This window comes from Sus scrofa, chromosome 5, assembly GCF_000003025.6.
Source record: "Sus scrofa isolate TJ Tabasco breed Duroc chromosome 5, Sscrofa11.1, whole genome shotgun sequence".
NCBI lineage: Eukaryota > Metazoa > Chordata > Mammalia > Artiodactyla > Suidae > Sus > Sus scrofa.
In genome coordinates, this window is record NC_010447.5 from 82,339,580 (window position 1) to 82,365,018 (window position 25,439).

Sequence of the window (25,439 nt, forward strand, 5' to 3'; positions counted from 1 at the left end):
CTATTTTAGATTTATAGAAAAGTTGCAAAGATAGCACAGAGCAGGACTATAAATCAAAGAAAGAGGAAAAAAAATAAGCCAAAAGGTCACTTATTGAAATCAATCAAGATTTGATTTCAACCGTGGCTCAGTGGTTTAAGAAACTGACTAGTATTCATAAAGATGCAGATTTGATCCTGGCCTTGCTCAGTGGGTTAAGGATCCAGCCTTGCTGCAAGCTGCTGTGTAGGTTGCAGGCATTGCTCAGATCCCTCAAGTTAAGGGGCTGTGAAGGAAAAAAAGAAAAGATCTCTCAAACAAAGGACCCTGCCAGTCTGTGGCTGGCAGTGTGTTTATTTGAGATGGCCGTTCTAGGATGCCTAGGCGATCAAAGCTTAAGTCAGCCACTTGCATTACAAAAACAGATAAATATTCAGTCAGCGCCAACACTACACGCTAGCACAAAATAAATGGTTAATAAATGTTTCTTGAACAAATATGTACAGATGAATACTTGATACTAGTTTACTACTACTAGCCAGAGAATCTGGTCTTCATACATTTGTTCCTACCATCGACATATTAGCATCCCCTAAGAGGCACTGTTAAATCCATATCACTAAGTAGAGAAATCAGAAAGGCTCAGCAAAGGCTTAGAAATTCTGGTTACTCAAAGGGAAAGAAACCAGAGCCCACTGTGGGAATGATACCTGTTCATTACAACTTATAACAGGTTTGGGCAATGGTATCAGAAACATCTTCAGTTTCATAACATTTTCTGGCAGATGTTTTTAGGCTCCCAGAGGTATCTTCTTTATCTCTTAAGAACATAGTTGAGAAATTTGGGGATTTCCACTATGATAATGAGAGTGAAAATTTCTTGAAAACTTAAAATAAGAGGTCACTTTTTTTTCCTTCCCCTTATGAATGGTTTCCAAATTAGCTCGCAAATATAGGAACTCATATGATCTGACTTTCTCAGTTTAGCTAATCTTAAATCTCTAGTTACTTCAAGAGTTCTACACAGGATTTTCTAAGGAGATGCAGTTCATGGCTTAGTTATCATTATCTATGAAGAATTGAGGTTTGATGCTCATATTTACCATGATCTCATGAATATATGCCTGTACACATTAAAAATATTACAGGAAAAAGGGGAAAGGTTTTAGCAGCTGCTTTGCTTTTGATAGTCTGACCTGAATTGGATAAGATTTGAAGATATGGAGTTTCCATCGTGGCGCAGTGGAAATGAATCCGACTAGGAATCATGAGGTTTCGGTTTCAATCCCTGGCCTCGATCAGTGGGTTAAGGATCTGGTGTTGCCGTGAGCTGTGGTGAAGGTCAAAGACTTGGCTCGGATCTGGCATTGCTGTGACTGTGTCTGTGTCGTAGGCCGGCAGCTACAGTTCTGATTAGACTCCTAGCCTGGGAAACTCCATATGCTGCGGGTGTGGCCCTAAAAAGACAAAAAGACAAAAAAAAAAAAGGATAATGACAGACTGTTTGTTGCCTCCCACTCATCTAGGAAAAAAAAAAAATGAACTTTTTTTCTTTTTTCCTTTTTAGGCCCCACCCGTGGCATGGTTAAGCTCCCAGGCTAGGGAGCTATACCACAGCTCATGACAAGGCTGGATCCCGGGCTCACTGATTGAGACCAGGGATAGAACCCGGATTCTCATGGATGCTAGTCAGATTCATTCTGCTGTGCCACTACAGGAACTCCCAAAAGGAATATTTTCGTCTTTTTTTTTTTTTTTTTTTTGTCTTTTTAGGGCCACACCTGAAGCATATGGAAGTTCCTGGGATAGGGGCTGAATTGGAGCTGTAGCTGCCAGACTACAGCACAGCCACAGCAATGCTGGATCCCTTAACCCACTGAGTGAGGCCAGGGATCGAACCCGATTCCTCATGGATACTAGTCGGGTGTATTAACTGCTGAGCCACGACGGGAACTCCAAAAGGAATTTTTATTTTTTTTGTCTTTTTAGGGCCGCACCTGAACCATAGGGTGTTCCCAGGCTAGGGGTTTAATTGGAGCTGTAGCCACCCGCCTACGCCAGAGCCGCAGCAACTCCAGATCCGAGCCGCAGCAACTCCAGATCCGAGCCGCATCTATCTGCGACCCACACCACAGCTCACAGCAACACCGGATCCTTAACCCACTGAGCAAGGTCAGGGATTGAATCCGAAACCTCATGGTTCCTAGTCAGATTCGTTAACCAGTATGCCACGACGGAAACTCCAGAAAAAGGAATATTTTTGAAGGAGGCATTCCTTTCATAATTCTTTTACTTATCTACTAAATTAATTAATAATTAATGTTTTATTGAAGAACCAGCCACTCACAGTTGGTGGTTAATTCACTCAAGAAGCATTGACTGAGGATGTTCAAAAGTTGTCAGACCTTGCGCTGGGGGATGAAGGATACGGAAACAGAACACTCAGTGCCTGAAATGAATGTCTCAGTGCTCAGATGAACTTGGCTGCCTTGGGGCATGAAAAGCCGTCCAAGGTGACCGGAACACATGCAGATAAGGCTGGGAGATCCTGGTGATGACACTGTGAAGGAGACTGGGTATAACCCGGAAGCAAGCTTCAAGAAAAAAGGTGAAAGTTCGTGAGTAGGGTGGTGTCACGGTCGGGATTTCTCCTCTGCGGTGAAAACTCCCAACTCCCTCAGGCCTTGGGGGGATAGACTAGAGATAGCAGTGGAGATTAAGGACAGATGGGTCCTTTTAAAAAGTGCTAATGAGGAGTTCCTGCTGTGGCCCAGTGGAATCTGAGGTTTCTCTGGAGCCCTGGGACACAGGTTCAGTCTCCAGCCCGGCACAGTGGGATAAAGATCCAATGTTGTGACAGCTGTGGCATAGGTCACAACTGCAGCCCTGATCTGATCCCTGGCCCAGGAACTTCATGTGGCATGGGGTGGCCAAAAGAGGGGGAGAAAAAAAGAAATGCTAATGATCTAACCTAAGGCAATGGATTGTGGGTGGAGAAAGCGATTTGGTGGCTGATTGAATGAGTAGAATGAGAGAGAAGAATTGAGGATGAAACAGAGTTGGTTTCCTGCTTGAGAGGGTCAGTGCCTATTGAGTCTGAATTGAGCCAGGGAATGGAATTGCGGAGGATTATGAGTTTGGTTTTAGATGGAACAGTTTAATGAATAGTTTCTCGAAAACCAAGATGAAGGCAACTGACTTGGTGGCATTGGCGAGCAGTGGTGGTACACTATTAAAATAGGAGAGATCCCCCAGGGAGTAAATGCTGCAGTGAAATCAAGTACAAGAAGAAAAGGGATTGGATCGAGCAGGTAAACGGTCAGTGAACACCTCCGTAAGAAAAATATGGCCTAGGGCTTCAGGATCTGGTGTTGTCCCTGCTGTGGGTCAGGTTTGATCCCTGGCCTGCATGCCATAGGTGTGGCAAAAAAAAAAAGTTAGATTGCATTGGACTGAGGCGTGAAGGCTGTAGGTTTATTATTATTATTATTATTATTATTATTATTATTATTATTTTGTCTTTTTAAGGCTGCACCTACAGCATACGGAGGTCCCCAGCCTAGGGGTCAAATCGCAGCTGTAACCGCTTGCCTACACCACAGCAGTGTCAGATCCGAGCCGCATCTGCAACCAACACCACAGTTCATGCCAATGCTAGATCCTTAACCCACTGATCAAGGCCAGGGACTGAACGTGCATCCTCATGGATACTAGTCAGATTTGTTTCTGCTGAGCTACGATAGGAACTCCCAGAAGGCCGTAGGTGTAGACTTTCAATTCCAAGATGAGAGATAGAGAAGCACAAATACAAAATGGGAAGATGCTTGAGGAGTTAGGATGGAATGCTATCGGAGGAAGAATTTGACGATTGATTAGCAGAGAAAGTGAGTGATGAAACAAGGTCATGGAGGAAGGAGAGGGAATGAATAGGAGCTAATGTGTGTCTTATTTCCTGGAATGCTTTTTTCTTTTTTTTTTTTTTTTTTCTCGGCCATGCCCTAGGCATGTGGAAGTGCCCAGCCCAGCCCAGGAATTGAAGGCTGGATCCTTAACCTCTTGTGCCACAGGAGAACTCCTCCAGGAATTTTTCGAGTTTCTCAATCTTAGTCATGTAGTTTCTGTGCCTGTGTTTAGACTGGGCCTGTCATTCAGGGGTTCTTAGTGTTGCCCAACAAAAGTTTGCATGTGCAACATATGATGAGGGGAAAAAAAACCAAACATTGGAATTTGGAGCCGAGAAAGTTTTATTGCAAGGCCAACAAGAACAGGTTGCTCATGCTCAAAAAACCCCAACTTCTGGAAAGTTTTGGGGAAGAAGTTTTTGTTTTGTTTTGTTTTTTGGTTTTTTTGTTTTTTTGTTTTTTTTGCTTTTTAGGGCTGCACTGCGGCACATGGAGGTTCCCAGGCTAAAGGTTGAATCAGATCTGCAGCTGCCGGCCTACACCACAGCCACAGCAACATCAGATCCAAGCTGTGTCTGTGACCTACTCCACAGCTCACGGCAACACCTTAACCCACTGAGCGAGGCCAGGGATCGAACCTGCAACCTCATGGTTCCTAGTCAGATTTGTCTCTGCTGCACCACAGTGGGAACTCCTAGACTGTATTGTTACTATCTTATAATAGGGACACAATTATTTTGTTGTAGATAATATTGCTATACTACTCTAATTATTATTATCTTTGTGATTATCATTACTGAAAGAAGATAAGTTAGGAGGGTCCTCAGAGAAAGAGATCCAGGGGAGTTCCTGTTGTGACTCAGCAGCGGTCCCTCCCCCACAGCCACAGTGACCTCCTGGAATACAAGTCTGTCCATGTTCCCATCACTTTGCCTGTCACTTGGGCTCTCACTCAATGACTTCTGTGCTGAAGCACCTGAATCTCAGTAAAGCCAGACACAGGGTGAATGATTCTAATTTAAAAGCTGTGGGTTCAAGTCTCAATCTGGGTTCCGGCTAGGTTCACGTCAGTTTCAATTCCGGGCTTAGTTCTGATGATACTTCTTTGGGAATGAAGAATGCTTCATCAGCAACTTGCATTTGCTGGGGGTTTCAGTTCTGAGGAAGAACTCAAAGATTTTGTTACGTGCATTCTTTGAGGAGGAACCGGGACTGCACTATTGTTTCTTTTCACTTCTTTTCTTTCTTTTTTTTTGTTTTTTTGCTTTTTAGGGCATATGGAAGTTCCCAGGGGTCAAATCAGAGCAACAGCTGTTGGCCTACACCACAGCCACAGGAATGTGGGATCCCCAACCCACTGGGCGAGGCCAGGAATCAAACCCATCTCCTCATGGATACCAGTCAGATTCATTTCCACTGCACCACGATGGGAATTCCTGCAGTATTGTTTCTTGACTGCTCTTTCCTGGCCTTTGCATCCCCTCCCTTTCCTGGTTAACAACTGTTTGAGCCTGCCCTTTGGAACTCAGGGACAATTATGGAGGCTGAATGAGGCCTATTTCCTAAAATGCAATGCGGGAACATAGGCTTTTGTGCCCAGGAGCCCACAGGGCCCTGCTTGGTTTCATTGTTAGCTGTGGTGGAGGTGGCAGACGTGGCTCGGATCTGGCTTTGCTGTGGCTGTGGCATAGGCCAGCAGCTGCAGCTCCGACTGGCCCCCTAGCCTGGGAACTTCCATATGACGAGAAATAGGCAGCCCTAAAAAGACACATACATACATACACACACCATCCAGAAATGGCTTTCCTGCCATAAGGGAAGCCGTTTCGGCCTAAGCCATTTTGTGATCTAAGCCTGGCTACAGTGCTTGTCCTTGAACAGGTCTCAGTAATCGGTGATCTTAGAGAACAAAGGAATGCAAGAACAGAGAAAAGGCAGTCAAACAATAGTTCAGTAATAAAGCAGAGCCCTCCTCAGGTGTTATACATAAAAACTTCTTTTTTAATGGTCTTGCCCATGGCATGCGGAAGTTCCCTGGCCAGGGACCGAACCCCTGCCACAGCAGTTACCCAACCTGCTGCAGTGACAAGGCTGGATCCTTACCCCTGCACCACAAGAGAACTCCTATGATAATATATCTGTGACTTCTGCAGAAACTAAGACCCCCACCCAGGTGGAAGATATTGACCTTTTTTTTTTTTTTTTTTTTTGGTTTTTAGGGCCACCATACCTGAGGCATGTGGAAGTTTCCTGGCTAGGGGTCAAATCGGAGCTACAGCGGCCGGCCTACACACAGCCACTGAAATGTGGGATCCAAATCCTCGATCTGTACCACAGCTCACAGCAACAGCGGATCCCTAACCCACTGAGCGAGGCCAGGGATCGAACCCACGTCTTCATGGATATTAGGTTCGTTAACCTCGGTCCCGTAACGGGAACTCTGATGACGTTGACCTTCTTGACTTCAGTCAACTAAAGTCAAACTTTGCCCCAGGTCTGTGCTGAATTCTCCTCTATTCAAGCCTCTTCATGAATTTGCAAGTACCCTAGCTTAAAACGTCCCCAGTTTTGCTGTTTGGGGGGGCACTGCTTTGGGAAAAATCTGTGGTGTTCTTACTTGCTGCAAGTAATAACCTTCCTTCTCCCAATCTTTGGCTTAGTTGTGTCTATTGGCTCAACACCTACCAAGAGGTGAACCCCGTTTGGGGGTAGCATTACTGCTGTGGAAAGAGTTTCAGTCTCCATTATGGGAAGCTCCACGATCCCAGAGCTGCATTTCCTTCCCTTGTCAATATAACCCTAAGGCCTAGCAAAGTACCTGACACATAGGAAACACTCACCAAAAAATACTGATGTGTGGAATAAATGATGATATATTTATAGAGCAAGCTGTAGCTTAATGTGTGTAAGAAGTTGTTTTACACATAAATTAATGGTGCAGTGTTTAGGGATGATGTATACTGATCTTGGCAACTGACCCTGAAATGCATTTGAAAAAATGGATTGATGATTCGGAGTTGGCATAGATGTTTGTTTGAAAAAGCAATTGGGGAGTTCCTGTCATGGCTCAGTGGGAATGAATCTGACTAATATCTGTGAGGATGCAGGTTTGATCTCTGACCTTGCTCGATGGGTTAAGGATCTAGTGTTGCCGTGAGCTGTGGTGTAGGTTGCAGAGGTGGCTCAGATCTGGCGTTGCTGTGGCTCTGGCATAGGCCGGTGGCTACAGCTCCGATTAGATTAGATCCCTAGCCTGGGAACCTCCATATGCCGCGGGTGTGGCCCTAGAGAAGACAAAAAAGACAAAAAAAAAAAAAAAAAGAAAGAAAGAAAAGAAAGTAAAGTGAAGATTGGGGAATTCCCTTCATGTCTCAGTGGTTATGGAACCCAACTAGGATCCATGAGGGTGCGGATTCGATCCCTGGCCTCGCTCAGTGGGTTAAAGATCCTGGCATTGCTGTGAGCTGTGGTATAGGTTGCAGATGTGGCTCAGATCTGGCATTGCTGTGGCATAGTTCAGCAGTTATAGCTCTGATTCGACCCCTAGCCTGGGAACCTCCATATGCTGAGGATGCAGCTCTAAAAAATAGCAAAAAAAAGAAAAAGAAGATTGGGAGTTCCCCTGCGGCTCAACAGTAATGAGCCCGACTATTATCCATGAGGATACTGATTCTATCCCTGGTCCCATTCAGTGGGTTAAGGATCAGGCATTGCCGTGAGCTGTCGTGTGGGTTGCAGACACGGCTTGGATCCGGAGTTGCTGCGGCTGTGGTGTAGGCCCGCAGCTACAGCTCGGATTTGACCCCTAGCCAGGGAACTTCAATATGCCTCCAGTACAAAAGCAAAACATAAATAGATAAATAAGTAAATGAATGAATGAAAGTATAAATAAGTAAATAAATAAATAAGGATTTATTTAACTGAGAAATACAGCCCCAGAGGGGAGGCAGGCTGACAGGTGAGCAGCTGCTCTGTGTTTCTTTGGCACAACAGTTATGAGGGGCATACAAATGAAGGGGAGGAGTATTCATTGGGGAAGGGAGGTTTGGGGTCCTATTCTCTGATGTTCACCCCGGTTCCATCTTCCCAAGGGGAGGAGGGATTTTTGTCCTTCTTTAGCCTTGATTGGAAGTGTCATGACATTGGTTCATGATGGGAACTTTTTTTTTTTTAATTACTCAATGGATTTTATTACATTTATAGTGGTACAATGATCATCACAACCAAATTACAGTGTTTCATCCCAAACCCTCAGTGCATTCCCCCCCACCCCCAACCTGTCTCATTTGGAAACTGTAAGTTTTCAAAGTCTGTGAGTCAGTATCTGTTCTGCAAAGAAGTTCATTGTGTCCTTTTTTAGATTCCAGATGTAAGTGATAGCATTTGTCTCACTGTCTGACTGACTTTACTTAGCTGGTCATTTCCAGGTCCATCCATGTTGCTAAAAATGCCATTATTTCTCTCCTTTTAATGTCTGAGTAATATTCCATTGTGTTTATGTACCACATCTTCTTTATCCACTCCTCTGTTGATGGACATTTAGGTTGTTTCCATGTCTTGGCTATTGTATGTAGTGCTGCAATGAGCATTGGAGTACATGTGTCTTTTCAAATCATGGTTTTCTCTGGATAGATACCCAGGTGTGGGATTGATGGGTCAAATGGTAGTTCTATTTTGAGTTTTCTGAGGCATCTTCATACTGTTTTCCATGGTGGTTGCGCCAATTTACAATCCCACCAACAGTGTAAGAGGGTTCCTTTTCCTCCACACCCTCTCCAGCACTTACTGTTTGTAGACTTTTTGATGATGGTCATTCTGGGTGGTGTAAGGTGGTACCTCATCGTGGTTTTTATTTGCATCTCTCTAATAATGAGTGATGTTGAACGTCTTATCATGTGTTTTTCAGCCATCTGTATGTCTTCTTTGGAGAATTGTCTGAAGATCTTTTTTTTTTTTTAATGGGGTTGTTTTTTTTTGTTTTTTTTTGTTTGTTTTTTTTTTGTTTTGGTATTGAGCTGCAGAAGGTGTTTATAAATTTTGGAGATTAATCCCTTGTCAGTCGCTTCATTTGTAAAGATTTTCTCCCATTCAGTGGGTTGTCTTTTCTTTTTATTTAGGGTTTCCTTTGCTGTGCAGAAACTTCTAGGTTTAATATGATGGGAACTTCTTATCTGCCAGACTAATTTTATTGTAAGGAGGGTATAATGAACAACAGGTTACATGTGGAAGCTGGAGATTCCCGCCTTTTTCCACCTTTCTCTGTCTAGCTCCAGGACACTTACCACCTGAAAATGTATAGTTTCCTGTCAGTCTAGAGATTCCTGCCTTTCTTTGTGTGCCCGTGGACCCAGCTGTTTACAGGATGCAGGGTTTCCTGCCACCTGGCCCCCCCCCTTTCTCTGCACATCTCTAGCTGTCTACCTGACTGCAGTAACAGTGGCATCATGTGGGACCCTCTTGGACATTCCAGAGTTGTTAGCCTCTGAGCACTGTCCCCTCAAGGACTATGACACTCCCCAAGGACTGTGACAACCAGAAATGCCCTCACACATTTTTGAAGGCTAAGTGTTGAAAACTAGAAACCATATCAAACTAGTACCAATGGTTTCTTCTCTGCACTTTCATGTAAGAGGGGGAAGGGTTGAGGGGTTGGATTTTGTAATTTCAATAAAAAATTCCTCAGCTTTTTTTTCAACAATTAAATCTGCAAACAATAATTCCTGGAAGAATATGCATCCCATTGTTAACAACGTCCCTTTGGGAAAAAAACAAAGTCATGTTTACCCCTTGGGATTGACAACAGGGCCTAGGAGAGAAGGAAGTCTTTAACCTTTTGCCTTATACACTTTTATTGTTTTTATTTCTATGAGCATGAGTTGTTTTGGAACAAATACAATTTAAAGGTCGATTCGTAAAAGAAAAAGCCAGATGAAACGTTTGCAGCGAAAAGAAAAAAAAAAAAAAAGAGAGAGCTATAGGAGATTTTGTCTTTGGCCTATTCTGAACTAAGCACATGATACTTTCATAGTAAGAAAACTAAACTAAGATTTAGCTAAAAACCAAAAGATGTTACAATTCATGGAAACAATGCATGAAAGTGAATATTTGCTAAGCTAACATGTTTTTGGTTAATATTTATTTGAAATTATTTGCACAGGGAGTTCCCTGGTGATCTAGGGGTTAGGACTTGGCACTGTTACCACTATGGTCCAGGTTCAATGCCTGGTCTGGGAACTGATATTATGTATTTAAAAAAAAAGAAATTATTTGCACAGAAAGTAATTAATTGATACATTTCACCAAAAAGAGAATAAAGAGTCTGATTAACACATTTTGTACTTACAATTTTTTTTTTACCATGATCATTGAAGCCTCAAGGTTGTGCTTGCTGGAACTTGACCATCTTTGGAATTTATCATTGTGGGTGTTGTCACGTTTTGGTGAAATTGAAACTGAGCAAGGCCTTGGAGGCCCTTCCCAGGTACAAATCTCACCATGTCTCCCGATTCTTGTTTGTATACAAAGATTGACTTCTAGGCTTTCTCTGAGTTCCAAAGAGCAGACTAAGTTAATGAGTGAGAAAATGCAGAAACAAAGGAAAAGCAGCCAAGCAAGAAAGGTACTAATAGCTTGGAGTTGCCGTCATGGATCAGCAGAAATGAATTTAACTAGGTCTGATCCCTGGCCTCACTCAGTGGGTTAAGGTCTGATCCCTGACCTCACTCAGTAGGTTAAGGATCTGGCGTTGTAGTGAGCTGAGTTGTAGTTTGCAGATGGCTCAGATCTGACATTGCTGTGGTTGTGGTGTAGGCTTGTGGCTACAGCTCTGATTAGACTCCTAGCCTGGGAACCTCCATATGCTGCAGGTGCAGCCCTAAAAAGAAAAAAAAAAAAAAAAAGAGAGAGAGAGAGAGAAAAGTACCAAGAGCTTGAACAATAGAGTCACCAGACTCCTAGTTCCTCCTAAAAGGAAATAGGAAAAATCTGATGCATATCCTTGAGTTGTTTTATAAAAACCAGGACCCATGGAATTCCCGTTGTGGTGCAGAGGAAACAAATCTGCCTAGGAACCATGAGGTTGTGGGTTTGATCCCTGGCCTTGCTCAGTGTGTTAAGGATCCAGCGTTGCTGTGAGCTGTGGTGGAGGTCACAGACAAGGCTCAGATCTGGTGTTGTTGTGGCTGTGGTGTAGTCCGACAGCTGCAGCTCCAATTGGACACCTAGCCTGGGAAACTCCATGTGCCGCGGGTGTGGCCCTAAAAAGCAAAATAAATAAATAAATAAATAAACCCAGAGCTGTGGTGGAGGTCACAGACGAGGCTCAGATCTGGTGTTGTTGTGGCTGTGGTGTAGGCCGACAGCTGCAGCTCCAATTGGACACCTAGCCTGGGAAACTCCATGTGCTTCGGGTGTGGCCCTAAAAAGCAAAATAAATAAATAAATAAATAAATAAACCCAGAACCCTCCTGTATAGAAATTGCTAACCAGCCTTGTTGGAACCAACTGGTTGAGGATTAAGATTCCTGAAATATCACCATGTTACCTTACCACCAGCCAATGAGAATATCCACAGGCTGACTGCACACAATACGACACTTACCTTTAATGATGCCTTTAAAAACTCTTGCCAGAGTTCCCGTTGTGGCTCAGTGGTTAACGAATCTGACTATAACCATGAGGTTGTGGGTTCTATCCCTGGCCTTGCTCAGTGGGTTGCCATGAGCTGTGGTGTAGGTTGCAGACACGGCTTGGATCCCGTGTTGCTGTGGCTCTGGTGTGGGCTGGCGGCTATAGCTCCGATTATAGCTCTGGCCTGGGAACCTCCATATGCTGTGGGAGCAGCCCTGGGAAATGGCAAAAAGACCAAAAATAAATAAAAACAAACAAACAAACAAAAACCTCTTGCCATCAAGGAGTTCAGGACTTTTGTGCATTAACTACCAGTTCTGCTTGCTTGGTGCCCTGCAAATAAATGCTGTGCTTTCCTCTACACCCCAGTGTCAGTAGATTGGCTTTGCTGCAGGTCAGGCGAATGAAACTAACTTTGTTGTCAGAAATTCGAATGAAACTAACTTTGTTGTCAGAAATTCGGGTGTTTTTGAATTGAGAGGCAGAGGCAGAGTTTTGGGTAAAGGAGAAAAAGACAGCTTTATTGCTTTGCCAGGCAAAGGGGGCCATTAGTAGGCTAATGCCTTAAAGACTGTGCCCCCCCTTGGAAGGAGTTAGGAGGTGGCTTTATAGTTTGGGGAGCGGAATAAGGATCATGGCTGGAGATAAGGATGAGGGTAGAGGCAAGCTTGCATTGTCTTTCAAAGCTGGTGTTTAGTGGCCCCAGGGCTGGTTCTGGTGGGGTTTTAGTCCTACTGAAAGGCTCAAAGATATTCTTAAGTACATTCCTTAAGAAGGAACAGGATCCTGCCCCAAGGCTGCGCTGCTCCTCCCAAGTCTCTGCATCCCCTCCCTTCCCTGATTAGCAACTGCGTTTTGGAACTCGGGGAAGGTCATGGAGGCTGAGGCTTATTCTCCAAAAACAAGAAATGGAGGACACAGGAAGGATCGTGTGCCTAGGAGCCCCACAGGGTACTAGCTCGGTTACAAGTTCTGTTCAGTCACAAAATGTATTGAATGTTTGTTTGAAGGTAATGCGGACAAGGGTTCAGGCCAGTTTTAGGTCCATGTTTCTGAATCATTCATTTATTCATCTTGCAAGCATTTGCTGAGTTCTTACCCGAACAGAAATCTGATGGGCATGAAGAGGATTTGAAGAAGTATAAGGAACAGACCCTGCTCTAAAAAGGCTTACAGTCTTGTTCAAAAGACAAGTACACACTTGAGAATTTCCATGAAATCATGGTGCTGTGTTGAGTACCATAAAACCATAGGATCTTAGGAGTTCTCATTGTGGCTCAGTGGTAACCAAACTGACTAGTATCTATGAAGACATGGGTTCGAGCCTTTGCTCAGTGGGTTAAGGATCTGTCATTGCCACGAGCTGTGGTGAAGGTTGCAGATGTGGCTTGGATCTGGCATTGCTGTGGCTGTGGTATAGGCTGGCAGCCTGCAGCTCAGATTGAACCCCTAGCCTGAGAACTTCCGAAGGTCTTGGGTGCAGCGCTAAAAAGACAAACCAAACCAAACCAAACCAAACCATAGAATTTCATATTTATGGAGGATTTAAAAAAAAATCTTTTTAGGGCCACACCCATGGCATATGGAGGTTCCCTGGTTAGGGATCGAATCAGAGCTGCAGCTGCTGGCCTACACAACAGCCACAGCAACACCAGATCCGAGCCACGTCTGCGACCTACACCACAGCTCACAGCAATGCCAGATCCCCAACCCACTGAATGAGGCCAGAGATCAAACCCACAACCTCATGGTTCCTGAGGTTTCTGCTGTGCTGAATGGGAACTCCTGTGGAGGATATTAATGGTTGTTCAGTTCAACCCCATGAGTGCTTAATGCCAAATAAGGGATAGAGCATTTACAAACAAAGACATACCCTTTGCTGACCCTATAAATGGCTTTTTCCTGCCTCTTGTAGCTGCTGGCTTCAACCAGCAGAAGGCACCAGTAGGGGGTCAAAGGCTAGAAATAGATATTCTTTGGGCATTTCTTTCCTTGAGTTCTCACCCCCTGGCTGCATCCCTTCTGACAGCATCTGCAATTCTAATGTGTTACAGCAACTTCTGTCAGGGGGCTCCCCAACCACAGCTCCAGTTCTTACCAGATTCTGATAACACCATTTCCTTGAAGATGTTATTAAACATCTCATTTCCTTCTAGACATTTCCTCAAAGATATTAAAACGTGCCATGGAATAAAATGGAAAAGGAGAAGAGCAGAGAGCAGAAGTCTAGTCCACAAGGTCTGGACCAGCTAGAGAGGCTAGGAAGACACAACCCAAAAAAGGAAGTTATCAAAGACACTTGAGAAGAATCAGGAAAGTATTCTGTCCTGAACATCAAAGTGAGACCACATTTCAAGAAGGGGTTATTGAAGTCATTGCCAAGTACTGCAGAAGAGTCGAGGGAAAGATAAATAGAAAACACTTCTGGATTTGTTATGACTTACTTCAGCAGGCAGTTTTAATAGCCTTAAGGATGGAAATCAGGTTGCCGAAGGTTAAAGAGGGGACCCAATTTAAGAATGGGTAAAGAGTTTGTATTGACATTTCGCCAAAGAAGACATATAAATTACTAATAAGGATCTGAAAAGCTGCTAACATCGCTAGTCATTAAGAAAATGCAAGGAAGTACAAATCAAATGAGTAATTATAATTAAAATGTGAGACTGGGCCAAGTGTTGGAGAAAATGAGAGAAAACTGGAATTCTCTTACGTTGTTCTTCGGAACATAAAATGGTATATCCACTTTGGAAAATGGTTTAAAGTTTCTTCCAGTGTTAATGTAAACTTACCACACAACCCAAGAGAAAAACCTAAGTCCACCTGAAGACATGTATGTGATGGTTCATGGCAGCATTATATGTAATAGACAAACTGGACGTGATTCAAATACCCATCGACCAGTGAATGGATAAGCAAAATGTCGTTGGCATACAATGGAATACCACTTAGCAATGAAAAGGGATGAAGTACTAATACATGCTACAATATGGATGAACTTCAAGAACATTATACTGGAGTTCCTGTTGTGGCTCAGTGGGTTAAGAATCTAATTAGTATCCATGAGGATGTGGTTTCAATCCCTGGCCTTGCTCTGTTGGTTCGGCTTTGCCACAAGCTGTGGTGTAGGTCACAGATATAGTCCAGATCTGCTGTTGTGGTGGCTGTGGTGTAGGCTGGCAGCTATGGCTCTGATTCCACCCCTAGCCTGGAACTTCCAGATGCCTCAGGTGCAGCCCTAAAGAGACCAAAAAAAAAAAAAAAAAAAAATTTTTTTTAACTAAGTGATAGAAGCCAGGCACAAAAGACTAGGTATCATAGATGTTGTAAGATTCCATTCTATTTTCTAAAAATGTCTACAAAAGACAAATTTAGAAAGACAGAAAGCAGATCTGTGGTTGTAAGGGCTGGAGGTGGGAGTGGCAATTAACTGATGAACTGCAAACAAGTCCAAGAGAAATTTCAGAGTAATGAAAATATTCTAAATTCTAATTCTGGATTATGATGATGGTTGAACAACTCTATAAATTTGCTAAAATCATTGTTGACCTAAAATGGTTCAATTTTATGGTGTGTAAATTATACCTTGATGAATTTTTTAAAAAGTTAAATAGGAAATAGTTTAGGAAATTGAGGGAAAAGTATTAGGGTCATAAATGGATGTAGAAACAAAAACATCACTCCACTGTTGCTCAACAGACACTGAGGCTTTGACTTATAACTACTTTTTTGGGGGGAGGAGAGGGGCAGGGAGGCATGCCCAGAGCATGTGAAAGTTCTTGGGCCAGGGATGGAATCTGAGTCACAGCAGTGACAATGTGAAATCCTTAACTGCTAGGCTGCCAGGGAACTCCCATAACTTTTTATTTAATATTATTTGAGAGAAATTTGTCTTCATTTAAAAGAACATTTCTAGCTTATCTAGAAGAACTGTTCAAAATTTATTAGCAGTGAATCTGCACATTATGAAGTGAAAATAACGTCAAGAAGACTACTTTACCCATGGAATCTAGATCAATATGAAGTGGGATGGGAAACAACAGCAAAACTAGTCCTACCTCAAGAGTTCCCATGGTGGCTCAGTGAGTTAAGAACTCAAGATAATCTCCGTGAGGCTGTGGGTTCAATCCCTGGCCCTGCTCAGTGGGTTAAACATCCATCACTGCCCCAAGTTGTGGCATAGTTCACAGATGCAGTTCAGATCCAGTGCTGGTGTAGGCCTTGGCTGCAGCTTTGATTTGACCCCTAGCCTGGGAACTTCCATATGCTGCAGGTGTGGCCCTAACATGAAACACAAAGGAACAAACAAAACCAGTTCTACCTCATCTCAGTTGCGAAACTGAGCAAGACCTTGTGGGGCTCTTGTCCCCCATTTCTTGTTTTTAGGGACGAAGCCTCAGCCTCCATGACCTTCTCTGAGTTCCAAAGGGTAGGTTCAAACAGTGGATAATCAGGGAAGGGAGGGGATGCAGGGACAAGGGAGGAGCAGTAGTGCAGCCTTGCGGGGGGGGGGCGGGGGGTGTCCTGGGCCCTCTTCACATATACTACTTTGAGCTCGTCTGCAGAACCAAAACCCCCAGCAAATGAAAACCTAAGTGGAGGACGATCAGAACCAGTCCTGGGGCTGCTAAACACCTGCTCTGAAGAAGAATGCAAGCTTGTGTCCTTATCTCTGGCCCTATTTTCCACTCCCAAACTATAAAACCATTTCCTATTCTCTCCCAAGGGAGGGCACCGGCTTTAAGGCATTCACCTGCTGTGGCCACCTTTGCCTGGCAAAGCAATAAAGCTTTATTTCTCTCTGCCCAAAACTCTGGTGTGTGTTTCTCTTTGGCACCAGAGGACAGAGGCTGGATTTTATTTTTTCTACTGTGGCATTTGCATTTTATTTATTTTTAGGTTTTATTATTTTCTTTTTTAGGCAGCCCTGTGGCATATGGAGTTCCTGGGCCGTCGATCAGATCGTAGCCACAGTTATGACCTGCACTGCAGTGATTGTGTCCCAGGAGCTGGATCCTTAACCCACTGTACCAGGTAGGCGACTGAACCTGCATCCTAGTGCTGCAGAGATGCTGATCCCATTGCATCACAGGGGGAATGCCAACATTTGCATTTTAGATAAATTAACTTTGGATTTGGTGCCCTTCACTATATAGTTGGCATCACATGGATTTACCCTGTTTCCTTAGTATTGGTTGCAGTGACCATAATAAATTTAAAGCATTGCTGAAGCTTTGTAGCCAAATATCAGAGTGTGGAGTTCCCACTGAGGCACAGTGGGTTAATGATCTGTCTTCTCTCTGTGGCATTGCCACTTCAATCCCTGATGTGGTGCAGTGGGTTAAGGACCTGGCATTGCCAAAGTTTTGGCATAGGTCACAGCTGCAGCTTGGATTTGATCCCTGCTGGGAACTTCCATATGTTGCATATGTGACCACAAAATTAAAAAAAAAAACAGAGTACCTCTGACAGTCTTCTGAAGGCATTTTGCACTTAATATTGCAACGAGTTAGATAATCAGAATTTTTGAATACTCACATACATATGTTGAGTGCTCACTAATTTGGCTCTAAGAAGCAGAAAACTAAAAACTAATAAAATTATGGAGATCAGAAATGCCAAAGGTGTGGGAATCAGGAAATCGATACAACTTTCAAACAGTAGAACAGGAATTAGCTTTTGCAAACACGTGGGTTCAGCAAAGTATATCATGGTGGGCTTGATATTGATCCTGGGAAATTGTTGGAACCTGTAGTTAAATGGATGACTCGTGAAAATGTAAATGGGAAAGTAATTAAGAGCCAGGGAGAGAGAGAGTGAGGGGGAGAGGAGAAAGGGAGCATACATTCTTTTTGAGCAAACCTGAAATTTTCACTAAGCTTGACCACGTACTAGGCGGCAAAGGAAGCCTCAATGAATTCCAACGTGTCAATATCATGTAAAATCCATTCTTTTTCTTTGGGTTAGATTAATAATTTGTAGACTGAAGAATCCACTCCTTGATTTACTTTATTTTTATTTTTGTCTTTTTTTTTAGGGCTGCTCCTGTGCCATATGGAGGTTCACAGGCTAGGGTGGAATCAGAGCTACAGCTGCCGGCCTATGTCACAGCCACAACTGCACCAGATCCGAGCCATGTCTGACCTATACCAGAGCTCATGGTGATTCTGGAACCTTAACCCCCTGAGCAAGGCCAGGGATCGAACTTGCGTCCTCATGGATGCTAGTCAGATTCATTTCTGCTGAGCCGTGACAGGAACTCCCACGCATTGATTTAAAAAGAAAGGGATTCAGTTAGTTCATCCATAAACCATTATGAGAGCTGAACAAAGAGACTTTAGGTTGAATTTGTAGGATGTGTTCCCAAAACCTCGGTTGAACTGAGCTCCAGTGGAGCTGTGGATTCTGATGAGGTCGGGGGAAGAGCAGAGGCAGGAAGCTGCTTCCAGCACTGCTGGCCTCAGAACCACTGGCACATAGGCACCAACTCACTAGCAAAAAAACATGTGCCCTTTCCCGGGCTTCTCACCCCATATCACTCTTAGATTAAGACCTTCTGTGAATTCATCTGATGAGGAGAATCTAAATCACACCTAATTTTAGGGATACCAGCTATGAGTTGCTGCTTCTCAGCTCCAAAGTCACCCCTTCAGAACCGGGCTCTGTGATAATGGACTTGGACTCAAGCATTTTTCCTTTGCAGCGAGTCTAATGCTAAACTTTGCCAGTAGAGGGCGCTGAAGGGATATTGCAGGAGGAAGGGGGCGCTTCCTGACTCCAGTGTGTGGTTTTTGCTTTTTTCCCCACATGCTGCATGGTAGCTTAATGTACCAATGTGTGAGGACATTGGTGATGCTCTGTCCCAGCCGTGCACACCCAGAGAGTCCAGTGTCTATCTTACCCTAGGGATGCAATAACATTAGCACTTAGAGGGATGCTTAAAGTTTTGGAACATTAATGAAAAACAATAAACACTGAAAAAATTGAGCTACTTATCAAATTTGAGAAACTAGTTCAAGAGCAACAGAGTAAATTCAGAGAATAAGAGCAAACGAAATTACAAAGATAAAGGCACAAAGCAAAGAAATATAAAGCCACAGAAAGGAGTTCCCTGGTGACACAGAGGGTTAAGGATCCTACATTGTCACTGCAGTGGCACAGGTTGGATTCCTGGCCTGGGAACTTCTATGTGCTGTGGGCATGGCCAAAAAAGGCACACAAAAAAAGTCAATTCAACAAAACTTTGGGAGTTCTGTCGTAGCACAGCAGAAACGAATCCGACTAGGCACTGTGAGGTTTTGGGTTGGATCCCTGGCTTGCTCAGTGGGTTAAGGATCCAGCGTTGTTGTGAGCTGTGGTGTAGGCCAGCATCTGTGGCTCTGATTTGACCCCTAGCCTGGGAACCTCCATATGCCGTGGGCGTGGCCCTAAAAAGACAAAAAGACATTAAAAAAAATTCAGTAATTCCAAGCATGTACTTGTACTTTGTACTTTTTTTTTTCCTTTTTAGGGCCTCACCTGTGGCATATGGACATTCCCAGGCTAGGGGTTGAATCAGAACTGCAGCTGCTGGCTTACACCACAGTCACAGCAATGCAGAGTCCAAGCTTCATCTGTGATCTTCACCACAGCTTGTGGCAATGCTGGATCCTTAACCACTGAGTGAGGCCAGGGATCGAACCCACATCCTCATGGGTCCAGTTGGGTTCTTAACCCTTTGAGCCACAATGGGAACTCTGTGTACTTGGTACTTTTATCAGTGCAAAATATATACATTCACCTAATAAATTTTATCAATTGGCTGCTATAGGCAAGGCAATGTTAAAGGTAGGGATATAGTTAAGAATAAGATGAGCAAGTCTTTTGCCTTTATGATGCCTCTGTTCTATAGATGAGATACACAAAAAACCCCACCAGCAAAAATCAAGTAAATGGAATGAAGCATGGTCACACTTATGGGAAAACTATAAACTATTGTTTATATATACATGATATATTTGCATTCACACACACAGAAATAAACAGTGGGCCATGGTATGTTTTGGCTTTTGGAATTCTACCAGAAGCAATGAAATTTCTTTCTTTTTTTTTTTGTCTTTTTGCCATTTCTTGGGCCGCTCCCGCAGCATATGGAGGTTCCCAGGCTAGGGGTCAAATCGGAACTGTAGCCACCAGCCTACGCCAGAGCCACATCTGCAAACTACACCACAGCTCACGGCAATACTGGATCCTTAACCCACTGAGCAAGGCCAGGGATCGAACCTGCAACCTCATGGTTCCTAGTCGGATTTGTTAACCACTGAGCCATGACAGGAACTCCTGAAATTTCTTAGTAATTTTGTTTTATATGAGGTCACTTACACTAGACCTGTGTTTTATGAACACACACTATATATCCAGAAAGAAAGCAAGGGACAAAATCAAAGTATGTGTCCTGACAATAAGCAAGATTTTCAAACCTAAAGTGCAAGCATTTCATAATGTGAACATTTTATCTTTTTACCTTGAGTAAAGCAAGGACTCAGATAAATATGGACATATCAGGAGTTACTTCAATTTTGCTTAATTAGCTAAAGCTCTTTGTTTAGATTCTATTTTCTTTTCTTTTCTTTTTTTTGCTTTTTAGGGCCCCACCAGCAGCACATGGAGGTTCCCAGGCTAGGAGTCCAATTGGAGCTACAGTTGCTGGCCTACACCACAGCCTCAGCAACGCCAGATCTGAGCCATGTCTGTGACCTATGCCACAGCTCAGAGCAATGCTGGATCCTTAACCCATTGAGTGAGGCCAGGGATTGAACTTGCAACCCCATGGTTCTTAGTTGGATTCATTTCCCCTGCGTCACTAAGGGAACTCCCTAGATACTACTTTCTTATCAAGCTCTACATAAGGCCTACATATGAAAGGTGTTTCAAGTACACCATCTCTTCCTTCAACATTTATGTTTTGTAGGCCCAGGTCAAAATGGCTCTTATTTGTGTACGACTGTTTACTTTTTTTTAGGTTTTTTTTTTTTTTTTTTTTTTTTAAGGCTACACCTGCAGCATATGGAAGTTCCCCAGGCTAGGGTTTGAATCAGCTGCCATTGCAGGTCTACACTACAGCCACGGCAAAGCCAGATCCAAGCCACATCTGCAGCTTGTGGCAATGGCAGATCCTTAGCCCGATGAGCAAGGCTAGAGATCGAACCTGCATCCTCATGGACATTATGTCAGGTTCTTAACCCACTGAGCCACAGCGGGAACTCTGGATTGTTTACTTTGGATGTTTATTTTTCATCCAGACTAAGCAAAAGATGACTCGGAGATGGGTGATGTTTCAGGGCCCAACACTTAAAGCATTCTCGTCTCCTGAGTTTCAAACCTATTGAGAACTGTGATGTAAGGTAGAGAGATGGAAATTAAAGTGTCAGCTTTCGGAATTCCCGCTGTGGCCCAGTGGGTAAAGAACCCAACTGCAGGTAGCTGCAAAGGGGAGGGTCCCATCACCAGCCCATCACCAGTGGCTTAAAGGATCTGGTGTTGCTACAGCTGCTGTCCATGTTGCAGCTGAGGCTTGGATTTAATCCCTGGCCTGGGAACTTCCAGTTGTGGCCACAAAAATTGAAAAAAAAAATTAAAAAATTGAAAAAAGAAAGTGTTAACTTTAGTACTGATAAAGATAATTGGAGAATGTTGTTAACCTCTTTGGTCAAGTGGGCTGCCAATATTTTATCCCTGAATGAGACAGGCTTTATAGGCCAAGGCCAGGCTGGGACATAGGTGGTCCTGGGCTTGGCAGATAGCAGATCAAAACTCCTGTCTCTGGCAGACAATCTCAATTCCTTGCATGCTCACTGATCAGGTAGCCTTGTCTTCTCCTTGGATGAGGGGTGGAAGAGAGACTAGGAGTATTAATAAAATGTTGAAAGAGGAGTTCCCTAGTGGCCCAGTGGATTCAGGATCTGGTGTTGTCACTGCTGTCCTTTGGGTTTGATCCCTAGCCCTGGAACTTCTGCATGCCACAGGAACAGACGCCCTCCCCCTGCCAAAAAAATGTCAAAAGAAAAAAGTGTCTCGAAATACTGTCATTGCAAACTCCTTGAGACTTAAGTCCTCTGGTTTTATTCCATTATGTGGTACTGTCCAAAAGCCCTCTTCTATAGAAAGGCTCTCCTAGAAATCACCTGGTGCCAAAGTGGAAATAACTGACCCCCTTCGCAGGGGTTCCCTTCCTGTACATCACATGAATTCTACCATAATAACTTTTTTGTATTCAGTGGTTTGTGTGTTTATCTTCTCTACTAGACTCTTTGGGAAGAGTGGCCAGATTTAGTTCCTTTTTGAATACCCAACACCAAGCAACATGCCAGGCATTGGACACGAAATACATATTTAATGAATGAATGAATGAATTTTGCTTTTGGCACATTTAAGCCCAAAGTTTTCTTCTTTCATACATATGGTTAGACAGCTCAAGGAGAAAGGAAGGCCAAAACAGCATCTCCTCTAAGCGCTGTGAAAAACCATGAGTTCCCAATTACTGTAAATGCAAGAAGGGTTTTGTGCATACAAACATTCGTGTCAACATAGCATCCTCTGTGGCACAACCTCCTGTCTCAGTTGCCTGCCCAACCAGATTTCACGGTTTCCAGCCCGGCCCTGAGAGCCCGCCGCGCACGCGCACACGGGGAGGGGGCCCGCCTGCCCTCTGCCCCTCCGTCCGCCAGGTGGCGCTGTCAGCCTCGCCGCCGCCGCCGCCGCGCCCCCGCCGCCTCTAACCCGGCCAGGCCGGGGCGGCGCCGGCCGCCTTGGGGGCCGCGCGTCAGCCTCCGCCTCGCAGAGGGCGTGGGCTCCCGGCTCCCGGAAGCGGCGGCCGCGGCGCGGAGCCCAGCGGGCGTCGGTCCCCGGGGCGGCAATGCGCTGCAGCTGGAGGCTGTGACCTGAGCGCGGCGGCGCGACTCGGGCTGCGGAATGGCGGCTCGTTGAGGCGGCGGCGGCTCCGGCTCCTCGGGCGCGACGCGGCGTGGCGGCGGCCAGGGTGATGCTGCTCAAGCTCTTGCAGAGACAGACCTATACCTGCCTGTCCCACAGGTATGGGCTCTACGTCTGTTTCGTGGGCGTCGTTGTCACCATCGTCTCCGCCTTCCAGTTCGGAGAGGTGAGTAGCGGCGCGGGAGCCCTGGCCGGGGCGCCCGGGACCCGCACGACCCCGCGGCACCCCAGTCCTGACGCGCTTCGCCCTGCCTCCCTATCCTACCCGCAGCCCCCGGACCAGCCCCGGAGCCTGCCCTTTACCGGAGGCGCCGAGAACTCAGATCTCCTCCCCGGGCCTCGGCTGCAGCATCTGGGGTCCAGACCTAGCCCTCCCGGCGCTTCGGGGAGACCCGCACTCCCCATCTGCAGACTCCCTTTCCTCCCACGTGCCTTCAGTTGATTTTCTCCCTCAGGCCTTGCTCTGCACGAAGCCCCCTCAGGGGACCCAGAGTTTTCTAAATGACAGTAAATTCGCAGTCCTTGCGTCTCCTAGTATTTCTTTCTCGGGTGTCATCATTCTTTTCGGCTTTGACAAAGGCACTCTGTCTTAATCCCGTTTCTTCCCAAATGTCAAAACTTTGTTCAAGAGTGGTTTCTTCGCACACGTGAATTTGCAGTGGGGAGAGTGTATTGGCCCAAAATTTAAAGGACTTACACGTGAAGAGGCGTTTTTTGTTTCCCCCTTTGATTGTGCCTGTATTTGCAGCAGCTGTATGTCATCAGTTAGCTCTTCGGGGCTGTGCTGGTAGATGTGCACACGCCAGCGAGAGCGGTCTCTTGGCGGCTCCAAATACTATTTCTCATCTGAGGCTGGGCCCCTTCGTGTGACCAGGGCACAGGTAGCCCTCCTGGACTCCTGCTCCCATTCTCTTGGGACCCGGCACAAGCCCTTAGGTCTTGGGATATGCTAATTATTTAGATTCCACATCAAGCCCAGCCTTTCTTAATCTGCTCTTAGTTAATGGGCAATAAAGTAGCTCGATTAGACTGTAAACCGCAGAAGGGCCAAGCAACAGGTTTGGGAGGTGGGACCATCTAGGTTTAGTAGATTTGTACCCTTCTGAATATGGACTTCAAACATTGTCTTGAATGAAACAGCCATTTGGTTTAGGTTGGATAGTTATTTCATGAGTGACAGTCTAATCAGGGGGTTCTTTGTCATACACAAGTGTCTAAGAGACCATGAGGAGATGAGAACTGGCAGAGTACCTGTAGGGGACTTTTAGTTTCTTTTAAACTGGGTGGGTAACAATAGGGACAACGTTGTATTTTCAAGTTGTTAGACATCTATCTCTTTGTTTTATTTACTTATTTTTCTTTTTTGAATGTAGGAGGTTGCAGAAGGTTTTAAAAGTAACAGTGGTTTTCAGAAATGCCACAGTATACATTGAAGTCTGTCCTCATGCTGGATTGTGAACTCCATGGGAGGGGGCTGCCTGTTTAATCACTGTTAACCCTGGCCCAGGTACTGCCAGTCTATACAGTCTAAATATTTGCTCAATGAATAAATGAGTTATATGGCATGGTTTCCTGGTTTGCACTTTTAGTAGTCCTTGGTATAAGAGCTGATAAAGATAAGTTTTAGAAGTAAGGGTGAGAAAGTGCCCCGGACTTGGAAGTGTGGAATACGTACCTAGTGGTACTACCTGCGGTTCTATCTTTGTTTCGTGTATTACACCTTAATGTGGTGACTGTATTTATGCATAGTTAAGTGTCTTACTGGTTATAGAAGACTCTTTTGGCTCTAAGTAATTTTTCCATTATAGCTGATTTACAGTGTTCCGTCAATTTTTGGCCCTAAGCAATTTTCAGTTAACTATTTAACTCCCCTGCAGTGTGAAGGTGGCTTAAAGGCATCAGTTGATAGAGTTTTTCTTTTTCTGTGTTCCACACCTGGTTATGTATTTACCAAAAGAAAATAGAAATGAGAGGCAAAGGATGCCACCAGGTGGCATGGCAAGTGGAGACAGCTGGTTCGGTACCATTAGTACATTGCCTGTCGTTAACTTCTGCGGCACAGCTGAAAACGAGGAGCTGCAGAATTAGGCAGTTCTGGGTTTGAATGCCACTGCCAGTAAAAGCGGTCATGAGCCTCCACATGGATCCAAGCTGCTGCAGTTGGGTTTTTTTTTTTTTTGAATTATTTTTATTTTTTCCATTATAGTTGGTTTGCAGTGTTTGTTAATTTTCTACTGTACAGCAAAGTGACCCAGTCACACATACATATATTCTTTTTCTCACATGATCCTCCCTCATGCTCCATCACAAGCGACTAGATATAGTTCCCAGTGCTGTACAGCAGCGTCTCATTGCTTATCCTTTCCAAAGGCAATAGTTTGCATCCATTAACCTCAGATTCCCAGTCCATCCCACTTCCTTATAGTTGGGTTCTTAACCCACCGCACTGCAGTGGGAATTCCTCCTTCTCCTTATTTTGAAACGAACCTTTGAAATGGAATACACCCATCATACAGTTAATATTACCAACTTGTTAATAAGTTCACTAATTGTAATGGATAGAAGGACTAAGAAGATTGTTGTTAACTGTGAGTTCATCACTATCTTTTTTCCCCTCTTGGAGTAAATGGTATTGGCTCTGTCTTTTGATAAGCCATTTGTACACTCATTCAAATTTTGAGAAAGAAAAGTGGAATTGTGGGGGGGAGTATTAAAAAATGTATTTTTATGTCCCCCTAAAGTTGAGCCAGATACTTTACTGGAGAACCCTTGGGAACTCTGATTAAACAAAAGCAGAACCTGGTCCAAACCAAAGGGGAGGGCCCTCTGGATGGGGACTAATGGCCACTGAAGTGTATTGCCTCGGGGGAGGGTAGCATGTAGGCGCTTACTGGATTTATGGTAGTTGTTTCAGGTGAGTCGTGGCTCTGGAAGTCTCAGTTTCCTCATCTACAAATGATT

General features: G+C 44.5%; 1 protein-coding gene across 14 annotated transcripts in view; it reads left to right on the top strand.

The window, feature by feature from the left end:
- Nucleotides 1-25,439, top strand: part of GNPTAB (N-acetylglucosamine-1-phosphate transferase alpha and beta subunits) — a 196,180-nt gene that overhangs the window by 74,940 nt on the left and 95,801 nt on the right. The window contains exon 1 of one of the 14 annotated variants that reach the window (XM_021092672.1): nucleotides 22,328-22,644. The exons of 11 other annotated variants lie outside the window; for them this stretch is intronic. In XM_021092672.1, coding sequence (XP_020948331.1) covers nucleotides 22,528-22,644 — 117 coding nt within the window. In that variant the 5' untranslated portion in view covers nucleotides 22,328-22,527. Of the gene's footprint in view, nucleotides 1-22,327; nucleotides 22,645-23,966; nucleotides 23,986-25,439 lie in introns of those variants that run through there. 2 more of the 14 variants (XM_021092673.1, XM_021092674.1) reach the window with 2 other exon arrangements.